This window comes from Scophthalmus maximus, chromosome 2, assembly GCF_022379125.1.
Source record: "Scophthalmus maximus strain ysfricsl-2021 chromosome 2, ASM2237912v1, whole genome shotgun sequence".
Lineage (NCBI taxonomy): Eukaryota > Metazoa > Chordata > Actinopteri > Pleuronectiformes > Scophthalmidae > Scophthalmus > Scophthalmus maximus.
In genome coordinates, this window is record NC_061516.1 from 13,448,709 (window position 1) to 13,460,804 (window position 12,096).

Consider the following 12,096-nt stretch of genomic DNA (forward strand, 5'->3'; position numbering starts at 1 on the left):
CTGCAACAAAGAACCAGATGTTTTTTCGTCAACTTTGAATGAGTTAAATATAGTAACACGAGGTGGACACGACCTCCGTGTGAGTCGCCATGTTTGCTACGTCGTGTTGAATACAGTTGTTGCACAAAGTGGTCCAGAATACGTCGCAATTTGCGTTGGATTTTCAGCGCCGCCTGGAAACCGGAAATGTTATCCGCGGTGCGCCACCATTAAGTGTCCCCTGTCAGGAGCTCAGTTGATTGAGGTTTGCAACTTTTACCACCAGATGCTGCCAGAAAATTACACTCTGGGATTTTAGGTTGTCAAATTACATATGTAAAAACTGATGATTTACACTTTTCGATCATTTTTAGTCTTTATTCTTCTGTGGTATATTTGTGTATTATTTGTCAGGACGCTTGCACTAACTGTATATTGTTTGACTGCGATAATCAAGCCTGTTGATATGAATGGCATATGCCATTGCTAATTACTACCATGCGGCAACCCACCGTGACCACCCGTTGGTTTGTGAGCTTCCGTTTGAAATCCTCGGGTTTGGCATTTTGCATACATTGCATTTCATAAAAGCACATTTGAGTTAATTTTTTAAAGCTTTTTTGAACTTTGTGTCACACAATATAATATGACTTAAAAAAAAGATGTGAAAATCACAGAAGAAAAATAAAGAAAATAAAAATGAATAGCTGATTGGAATTAGAGAGGGCCCTTGTGTGGGAGGCTGTGTGCATATGTGCGGCCTATGTGCCTGTGAGACTGTGTGCACCTGGAAAGCACCTGACAGATGGTTACTTCAGCTCGAGCCGAATGTTGCTCCTTCTTTCTCCGTATTGAGATCCAAAGTGTTTCAGTCAGCGTTTTGATCAAGCCCCGACTCTTTTTGAACCCTCGTGATTGTAGGCTGTGCGTCTCCAGAGATAGTTCCTCCTGCGCCCATCATTTATTTTTTTTTTGTTTCATTCTGGCGACCAAAGGGAGATCAGAGCTGGGACTTCCTCCGGCGCGATTTTGCCTCTGTTTATTTATTTGCTGTAAGATTACAGAGCAGTGCATCTCAAATCATTATATAGCACATCATCTCATTAAATTCCCCAAGCTCTGGCATAGGTTTGGTTCTTTATACGAGACAGGTAATAAGTATGGGGGGGGTGTTTTTTTCCCCCACAACAACCTACAGTACTCTTCTCCGTCAACCACATACCACACAGTTAATATGCTAAAATAATTTACCGTAGACCAACTTGCCACGGCGGAAGTCTTCCAATCCACAGCCTCTCACTGCAGAGATCAGGCCTAAACACTAACAACACCAGATCTTCATGATGAGACTGGACCGGTTGTTAAATGTTGATGGATTTAAACTATTTCATCAGCTTAATTATTCTAATAGGTGCAACATACAGTATGCAAAAGCAGAACTAGTCCCACACAGATCTGACGAGTCACACTAGTGTTGAGTTCTTACTGTAGTTGGCTGAGGAATGGTCCTTCTATATTTAGCATGTGCTCTCTGCAGCAGATGCTCATGCCCTTTTTTCGATGCCGTGGGTAATAATCCTTAATATTATTGTTTGAAACTAAATGAGGCTTTAATGCAGGCTCTCATTCCATCTTACATCACTCATTAATTGTTCTCTGTCCATAAATTATTATCATTACAATACATGTGTTATTTTTGGTTGTTTTGACAGCCTGCTTTCATTTGAAATGTCACAGTGAAGGAAATTTAACAGAACAGACGAGAGTGAAGAAGACATTTTGTCACTAACACTGTATGACCAAAGTGTTTTTGAGTATCTCTTGTACGATAATCTTCATTCCCGACGAGCAACAATGTGTCCTCACTAGAGCCCGACGGATATATCAACTTTTGTGTACAGAATAAACAATGCAGGAAAGATACATATTTATCTTAATTCAAGTTCTATGTGTTTGTGTTTTCCTTTAGTTTAGTTTTTTATAATACAGTTCAGGGATAAAACTGTAAAATATCAAGCCTCAATTACAGTTTTTTGTCATAAGGGGTTTGATAGTGACTTCTAAGGAATCCTTGCCAATTTCTTTTAAATGTATATTTTGGCTGATATATTGGAGCATTTTTACTCTCTAAAATCTGCATCAAAACAATCCATATCAGTCGGGGTTTAGTCCCCACTCCTTTACTTCCTCCCGATCACAGGTGCTGCTCACTGTGTTTAAAGTCTCATTCAAGGTGTTTCGAAAGGTATTTGAAGGGTTTGTCACTGATCTTCATCTCTTGCCCTTTTCTTTACAGATGGTCACAAGAACAAAGAAAATATTCGTGGGCGGCTTGTCAGCCAATACAGTAGTGGAAGATGTGAAGCAGTATTTTGAACAGTTTGGAAAGGTAAGACTAATTCCTTTTTCATTATTATTACTACGATGCATAGTGTTGTCCCAATAACCAGAATTTATTTTGATTCCTTTGCCTGCTTTAATGCTGGATGTTCGATTCATCTTAACCAATCAGATTCGTATCTTATCATCATCACTACAACGCCCCCCCCCCCCCCCCCCCCCCCCCCCCCCCCCCCCCCCCAAATTTGATAATTTGGTTAATTCAAGTTTGAACTTCACAAGCAGTGTAGAGCACCCAGCAGTTCCACTGCGGCGCAGACCACACGGCCAGCTCTCCAGCAGTAAGCCAACACTAATTTCAGCCCTAAAAGAAGCCAGCCAGCTCCACTTTGGCTCCTTTCCTGACAGTAAGACAAATACATTTCGACGCCGACAAGAAAGAAAACAACAGGAGAAATGGCAGTAGCTTCACACACACACACACACACAGCCCACCATGCAGGGTCAACAACATGCATTCTGCTTACAGAGCAAACAAGACAAAAAAACAAAAAAATATAAATGTCTTTTCTTATTAATGGTGGCATGAAATTAAAATCAACTCATTGGTAATTGAATCGAAGTTTGGGCTCTGATATTGTGACAACATTATTCCAGTGTATTCGGAAGAAACACCCACCCACTTCATTCATATTCAGCTGTTTTTTTTATTTCTTCTTTCTGTCTGCCGAGGCAGTTTCTGCATGCTGTTCTCATGACCAGTACCCCCTGCTGAGTGAGGCATATATGCACACTCTGTTATACAATGACATGCGCACACACACACACACACACACACACACACACACACACACACACACACACACACGAGCGGGCGTGTGCACACGCAAACAGGCTTTGATACAGTGGCAGCATTTCACAGATAATTTCCCCACACTGAGCGGAGATCCATTTCCCTCATGTCATATTCGGCATCAGTCAAGGTCACCTTTAGCTGATGCAGTTCCTCTAACATCAGCACCTGACCTTGAGTTTAAACAATTTCACTGAGGATGGATTTTTCATGGGCACATAATGCACCATGTCCTGAAGGGGACAAAAGAGCCGTTATGAATTAATATAATCTGGCAATATGCGACCACCTTTCCCCCTATAGTATCTAGTGTTTTTTTGTGTGTTTTTTTCATTTGACAATGTGTACAAGGTGAAGGACTTTGTTTGTTGCTCTTTTTCTGTGAAAGTGGCACATTGACGACAACACAATGGCCCCGGTCATGTCGCTCCAAATAAAGATGCCTTATTTGCACAATAGAACGCAGCGAGCGAATATTCAGCACGACGCCGCAATCATGTGACCTGAGGAAGGGCCTTGAAATGATTTTCGACTTGATTGAATGACATAATTGACTTGATTATACAAAGTTTTTTTCCCCCCTCCTCGAGGAATCCTCAAACGCTTAGGAGGAAACCAACAAATCAGACTGATTGAGCGAGATTTCGTGCATGTTTCTCCGCGTGCTTTTATAGCCTACTTGTGCATGCTTGGATGTGTCTGCCATACTGCTCTTGCCATGAGTGTGTCAGCGATTAAGTGTATTTATGTGGGTGCATGATTAGGGGCGCGTGTGTGTGTGTGTGTGTGTGTGTGTGTGTGTGTGTGTGTGCATGTGAGCCGTTTTGAGTGTCTTCAGCAAAAGAGAAATCAAAGTAGATATTATGGGCTGTGGAAGACCAGATGGGAGAGCAAAAAAGGGGTATGGTTCCGTGCGTGTCCTTCCTTTCTGCCTTACACATTCCAGGATTTATTAAATAACCTGCCTGTCACTGCAACCTACCATTATCGCCACACACACACCACTCTTGAGGACTTATCCACAGAAGGGAAAAACCAATTAATTGAGTTTCCCCTCCTGTAGAATCTCGGTTGCAGTAAGTGTGTCAGTCATCAGTTCGTCAGTCAGTCTGTCTGTTCGTCCGTCTTGCCCATGTGCATGTCATGGAGGGGGGGGGAGCACGTCAGCCAGCGTGGTGGCAGGGCAGCGAGCCATTTACATTTCCGGGGAAGTGTGTTTTGAAGCACTTATCAATCATCGCACAACTACAGCTTAAAGCACCAGCAAATGTTCCTCCTCACTTGGAACAAGCCATTTCACTGATATATTCTAGCAAGTGTGTGTGTGCGTGTTTGTGTGAGGCGGCATAGGCCAATTAGCAGGATGTGGTCTGCAGAGATGGCGGTGGTTGGGAGGCAGTGGAGGGGAAACAGCTGGTGTGGCCACAATTGGGTCACAGGTTCTGTCTGTAACCTCCACACCTCCTCTCCCTCGCTCTCCATGGCCCCCTCTCGCCTCAGCCCCTCCCTTCTGTCTCCATTCTGTCAGGGGGGAGAGGTGGCATTTGTTATGGGGAGAGGCTGACAGCTCTCATGCACATCAGTCTCACTGCCACTCTCCCGGCCGTCACCATTAGGAAGGAGAGCACATGCCTGAGCTTGGCGCAACTTGAGAGGAGCTGCCCCAGAGTCGGAGCACCCCCATCCTCCCCCATCCCTCTTTTTGTGTGTATGTGTGTGCATCTGGTACATGCACAAGGTGTGCATTTTAAATGATTGTAATAGTCATTTGAATGAAACTGAAGCGTGGTTGTGTTTGACCGATTGTAATGCAACTCAGCTGGATCCTATTACCTGCGTAATAGTAGCCACATCCTGCCTCCCTTTTTTTTAACCAGGGCAGCACACTGCACCTAAGCCCTGCAAGCCAGATGAGACAATCTTATCAGCACTGCCTGGCCTCCCTTTGTATTCAAGGACTCTTCACTGGAGGCTGCTGCTATTTCTGTCTTGCAGTAAAGTCAAATTAATCAGTGTGCTGTTTGTGCTATTATGTGCACACCTCAAAATTGCAAAGACAATGCTGGCTCACAGAGATCACCGTCACGATTTATTTTCCCCATATGATTTGGGCCGCACCGGTTGACACACTGTCTCATAATGTCATGGTTTGCAATATGCACTTATAACGGCATTATGTCATTTATAAGCATCTTAATGCATTTACATCCTTGCTGTTACCTTTGTCTGTGGTTGGCATCACAAGCAGAAATAGCAGGTGATCACACTGAAAATATTTTATATATATATGAGTTTGTGTTATTTTATATTTCATATTATTTATAATGCATATTTATATTATTTAATGCTTATTTCCTTTTTTAATTTTGTATGTCTTCAACTAATTATGTTTTTATCTGAGTATTATTCTGTTAATTACTATTTCCATTCATTGACTCATTATTTGGTCTGTAACAGTAAGTAGGGACAAATGCCGGTTAGAATTTACCACAGACAGTTTGCAAATATCTTGTTTTGTCAGAGCAACAGTCCAAAAATCCAAAGATATTGAGTTTACTATCACGTTCGACAGAGAAAGCATCAAATCCTCACGTTTGAAAATCTATAGAAAACACAAATATTTGACATTTGTGCCTCTGAATTAATGTTGTTTAATAATCAAAATAGCTGCGGATCCATTTCCTCTGTTGTTTGACTTATTGATTAATTGAATCACGTTGCAGCATTGTGTATATGCTTTGACTTCTTCCGACACCGTGCTTGGCAAAAGGTCAGGGGTTGCTAAAGAGCAGCAGATTCAGTGAGATTAAGTTCTGCTGAACAAATCTGCGTTCAGTTCAGAGACTTAAATAACAGACATTTCACTTGAGGCGAAGGGACGTCCTTCCATCAGGCTGCACCTGTGCTTCGTGGAAATATGGGATGTGTTGCCCTCTCACTTTCCAATAAATCAAACACCTGAGAACAAAACACCTACCACCACAAAATGTTCCACTGAGGCAGCGGACTTGATTAAAGATGGGAGGACGTGTGATAACACCTTTTTTCAAATTCGGATGTGACGAACCAGCAGAGCCCTGCCAAGGCATGAGAGCAGCTAACCCTGCAATTAAAGGCATAATTAGCTTGGGTGGCTAATGCTTCCTCATTGGTTTATTGTAATCAGCTTTGAGCGCGTCTCATAGTGCCTTTATTTGGCTAAGCTGAAGCATCTCCTGCACACCGACTCTGTCCCCGCAGTCCCTTCCCACTGGCTGGGCTTTGCTGTGCAAGCTTTAAGCTGACTTTAAGTTTCATCAGAGCCACTTGCTCCCATGTCGCTGGACTGCCACAATCGTCCCTTTATGTCCACACTGTCCCGGTTCTCATGCTCCACTGGTCCAGAGCCAGATCCTGGAGGTGGAGCTGAATGGGAGGAGGAGGATGATGGGGGGAGAAGGAGCAGGAGGAGCTTAACCATTTCACTGCTCCTTGGCTAAGGAGGGATATAGGTAGAGATTGAAAGTTCATCACTGAGTCCTAAGATGAGAGAGGTGTCTTATAGTAAAAAAAAAAAGAAAAGAAAATGTGACTGTAAGAGTGATGACACCTGTTGGAGGACACTGGAAGGATGAGTAATGAGTGTCCTGTCCGAGCCTACAGCAGCTGCGTGCGTCTCTGTAGTGTTTCACCTCTGGGCAGGGAAGCGTCGGCATACTTCTCCCATGCTTTCACTGAGAGGAAGCAGATGAGGGGAAGAAATGAAATCATAAAAGCAGGAGAAAAAAAGGATTCCTTTGTTAGTGCAGGAAATTTGTTCTGGGCCTCCGGTAACCTAATACCACGGCTGACATTTTGCGTGCCCTTAGATTTCATAAATGGCAGAAAAATAACTCTGTGTGACCGTCTTTAAAGAGTGTATGAATTAATTTTGCATACTTGACCAAGTATTGGCCCTTAAAGGGGCGGTAAGCGATTTTGGGGAGAGGTTGTCTCTCTCTTTGTTGATGTTATGATTTCACTGCACCGACTGGGCCGCGAAGCCGGGACCTCGGACCCCTTTTGAGACCGACGCGCAAACCACTGGGCCAAATCGGCGGCGTTGCAGCGCCACCACCGGCCAGCACGTCTCTAACGGTGTGGTCGAGCAATGTTTACAAAATGCACTTGCAGTGTTGTGTGGTGCGGTGCGCACCATTTTCTCGTTTTCGAAATACAGAGCCAGGGCTGAGCCGAAAACCCAGATTGTTTTCCGGCACACACACAGAACCGACAGCTAGCGGACTGTGAGGAAAAATCACAGATTTTTACAAAACTTGTATTGCTTTAGAATCACTTAACAGCATAGGTGGTTTTCAGGTATTTAAATGAAGAAATAATATTGTAGTTTTACTCAGAATTATACCTTTTGCATTAGGGGTGTGAATCTTCACTGGGCTCACAGTTTGATTCGATTACGATTATCCTGTCTATCACGATGCATCCTCCATTTTCGATGTTACTGCACATCATAGTTACTACTACCAGGAAGTCATTTTGAATTCTAAAACTTTATTGTCCAGCCGCGCTCGGAAAATCGACAAGTAACGGCAGTAGTCTATAATCGATTATGGTCCGTCACTGCATCGATGCAGCATCGTCCACGTCCGCATTGCCGTGCATCGTAGAAACGGTCATTTCAACGCCCCTATTTTGCATTGTGCTAAAGTTAACAAATTTTCTTTTGTAACATGGACTTCCACCAGATATACTTGTAGTATTGTTTAGTGAATTTTCTTCTGAACAACTACAGATATTAAAAATTGCCAACAATCCGTGATTTCGCTTTTTTTAATTTTAGTTGTTTTTTGATATGTTGAAGTTCGATTGCAGAATGGATCTTTTACCCTCTGTGATAACACACACTCTGGGCTTTGGCTGCAATCTGTGAAGTTGGACATTAAGTGCACTTTGGAGCTTTGAGGACAGCGAAACTCGTGTTCACATCGCTGAAATGGCAAACGTGGATGATTAATGCAGGGGAAGGGGAAAAAAACAAACTTTACATAAGCGAAAAGAACCTAATCAAAAGGCTACAGTCCTTCAATTCCACTCCCTCCTCTAGTGCAGGTGCACATTTGCATGCCATTTACATCGCAGCTCGCGGTGACCACCACTACTCCAACGTCTCGGTGTCCGTCATCTGCTGACATTCTGTGATTGTTTCCTCTCTGCCGCGACGCGCCCAATCAGTGGAGGATATAGTCTGGTTCCAGTGATTATAAGGAGTGATCAGGGCCGCGCTGATGGAGCATGTGCCTTACAGTGCAGATTTTAGCCAGAGGCTTCAATCTCATTGCAGTCACTTGTAGTTAGTGACTGGGACCAGCCGTGAGAAGGGCAGAGCAATATAAATGAATTGGCTATGAATGTGGATACGGCCGCGGTGCTGCGGGGAGGGGGGGCAGTTAGACAAACTATTTCATGACCTTTATTTGCCCAGTGGCCCAGCAACATTTCCAATAGAGTACCTTTTAAATGGCCGCTGAAGAATTGAGCTATAGTATTCACATCATTTCTTTTTCGTCTGTCTTTCCATGAAAGAACAACGCGAGTGTACATGCACGTGTCTCCGCTGCATTTTTACCTAACGGATTAGACCTTGAACAAAAAGAATCCAATTGATCTTTGACTATTGCTGATCCTTCGAAAAACCTATCTGACGGGCTCCGACGACGACTAGGTGCCACGCGGCGTAAGGCGGCTCACAAAGAGAGCGTTGGCTCAGGGGAGATTGACACCCTTCTGTAAGTCTGTCGTCTCATCTCCCAGCTGTCCCCTTTCTGAAATGGCTCCCCCGGGATAAGCCGGGATTGGCTTGATTGTGTTATCGGCGACTGATCGGGTCATTGAATGATGGAATTTTGAAGCCCCTGTTCTGCTTAAAGAATGAAATGTTTAAAGAAGATTGACTGTGATTGGATCGGATCCAGCACCTGCTCAAAGGGGTCAATCAGGTGAAGGCAGGAGGCAGCAATCTCTGCCGTGCTATTGTGACACGAATAAAGGGGGGAATTAATGTGTGTGTTGGGGCAGGGTGTTGGTGGATGGATGGTATTGGGGGTTGGGGGTGCGGCGGGGGAGATGCCATTCAACAGGGAGGCAGTTGAAAAATGTCATCAGAGGAAGTGTCATGAGTAATTTGCGGCAGTCTCACCATCAGATTGGTGTGGAGGTGGACGCCTCCACCTCAGCCCTGCAGACCGCTGCCTGCCCCTCGGGGAGTTCCATGTGGGAGAACGCTTCCAAGATTCAAAGGACAGTTTTATTTCCCAGATGGATAGGGGGGGAAAAATGTATTGATATATCCTGTATGTGTGTTCTAGAGATTGACATAGAATATAAAGCGCTTTGAGGGTGGGAGCCCGGTTGCACACTAACGCTTGAGGGATCCGGATGGATTGCTTTGAGAAAACAGTCGTGTCAAATAGTTCTGTGAGGTTGTTTGGCTCAAATGAGGAAGATGGTTCATTTATATATATATATATTTAAATATAGACGTGGTGTAAATATTGTGTTAGTTGGTACACTATTGTTGGATACACACATTTATATATAGAGAGCGATAAATAGCGATTTAGATAGCAATTTCCCTGCTATGACTCAAGTGCATGTTTCCAGACAAGTGTAGAGACGAGCGCATTTGAGTTGAGGTCCACAGAAGACAACGCCGGCCTCTGAGTGACAGACCCTCTGTTTTTTGCCCGCCACAGCCAAATGAGAAACAAAATGATCGTGTCAAATTTCAGCTTTCACCTGATAGGCCTTTTTAAGAGGATGCGGAATGGCTTTTCAGCCCAAACAACCCTTTTCATCCTCATCAGACATTTTCCTTTCTTTTTTTTTTTAACGGAGGGTTGTCAGTTCTCCACATCCTCCCGACTGTAGAGCTCCCGGAATCCAGTGATCATGAAACATGACTCGGCACCACCTGGAGGACAGGCAGCTGACACCAGCCAGTGCAGCTCGAATGATGACGATGCACAAAGCACACCGTACATCTGAGCGAATATGCAAACACACACACACACACACACACACACACACACACACACAGCTTTATAGTTCTTGAGACATTCGCGGAAGGTATTTCTGCAGCCTTCTGTCTGGATTCATCCGGAATGCTGAACCCGCGAGGTGCCGACAAAAGGAACGCTTGAGGTTTAGATGCAACTCTGATGCTTTATTCACATTTTCAAGGTATACAGTAAACTGAAAAGAAAAACAGTTTAACGTGCCAGTAGATGGAACATTGTGACAGTGTTTGCCATCTCCAGCGGTGGATCTCGCTGGAAAAAAAAAAATCCATACACTTAGAAAAGAAAAGTGAGAAACCGAGAGCTTTTCTCCTGACTGCCAGTTCACAGTCGGTATAAGCATGAAAGAGATGTACTGTACACAGCGGCTTCCTTCCTCCCATCCAGCAGACATCAGATTTATTAATATCCTCAACTTTGCCGTGAGTGTTTGCCATGTTTGATTATCATCCCACGATGACAGTACATCTTCTTTCTTTTTTTTAAATATAACAAAGTGACTTCATTAAAAGTGCTGGTGGAAAAAATGACTTCAAGTAGCTCACTGCCTCCTCTTCTTCAGCCACCTACTGCAGTGTGGCCAGGTCCACAGGCAGCTCCAGCTCATGTCATGAGTGCCTCCCACACACACCGCATAGCCTTCTTGAAATCACTGGGTAAATGTTCCCCCATAGAAATGTACACAATGTTCTGTGGTTTGAAGTGAAGGGCTAATGAAGTCTCAAAGGTTTCACTTATCTGAAACACTTACTGCTCAACCCTGCTTGTGTGTGTGTGTGTGTGTGTGTGTGTGTGTGTGTGTGTGTGTGTGTGTGTGTGTGTGTGTGTGTGTGTGTGTGTGTGTGTGTGTGTGTGTGTGTGTGTGTGTGTGTGTGTGTGTGTGTGTGTGTGTGTGTGTGTGTGTGTGTGTGTGTGTCTAGTTTTTTTTCCAGCTATGTTAAAAGTTTTAAAGATTATCCAGATTTAAGGCCCTAAAGTCATCGACTATCTCGGATTCGCTTGTTAGAATTTGCTCGTTGAAACTGTAAAATCCAACACTGGTGGCGATAGACTTATTACACCCAGTAATATTTAGCCGCAGCAGGTTGAATAGGCCAAACAAGTCATTTTAAGAAAAAAATATTGTTTCAGCAAAATATGCAATACAGATGTTCATTTCCATTCTTGTCTATTATCTTATACAGCTCTTATAGAAACATTGACATAGTTTTATTCTTTATTTTTATTTATTTTTTGCTTTTTAAAGGATGTTTGCCCACGCTGGCAGCATTCACTTCTTCATGTTGTTAAAATAACCACCATTTGATTACATTTATATGCAACCAAACTGCAACAGCAAGAATGTTTTGCAGGAAACATAATCACTGGCTGGGTTATGCTCAGAGGCAGTATTATATTTGAATGAGGCATTGCATTTATTAATAGCAGCGTTACATGTGTGACATGTAATGATGGGTGTATTAAGAGCATGACTGTCACATCCACAGTCACGTCTTTGGTTAGGTTCAGTCAACAAAAGGGCTTTTGGTCAACACGTGGGGAAAGATTGGTTTGTTGTTAAATGCAAATACATCTTTTAACAGATTTTCTTTTATAAACCACACTACGACCCTTCCCTAACTCTGTAACTCCCTAAGTGCTGAGAGAGCCTAATTGGAATTCATCATCTGAAAACCATGGACGCCATTTTGTACAAATCTACGATGTTGAGATGTTGAAATGTTTCATTGAACGAGTGAAAACTTGACCACTCTCATGGTGGCACTAGGAGAAAAGTAAGATAATCAATATTGAAATTCAGAAGTCCATAACTGACTTGGCCATCCCTCGAACTGCTGGACAAAATATTAAAGTCGCTGACATGTAGCT

The 12,096-nt window shown here is 43.4% G+C and overlaps 1 protein-coding gene across 15 annotated transcripts in view; it reads left to right on the plus strand.

Annotated features, from left to right (window-relative positions):
• Positions 1–12,096, plus strand: part of msi2b (musashi RNA-binding protein 2b) — a 250,506-nt gene that overhangs the window by 72,124 nt on the left and 166,286 nt on the right. For all 15 annotated transcript variants that reach the window (XR_004790149.2, XM_035625461.2, XM_035625463.2 and 12 more), the window contains exon 6: positions 2,276–2,368. Coding sequence is in view for 14 of the 15 variants with exons in the window: in XM_035625461.2 (XP_035481354.1) it covers positions 2,276–2,368 (93 nt within the window). In the remaining variant the exon portion in view is untranslated. The remainder of the gene's footprint in view (positions 1–2,275; positions 2,369–12,096) is intronic.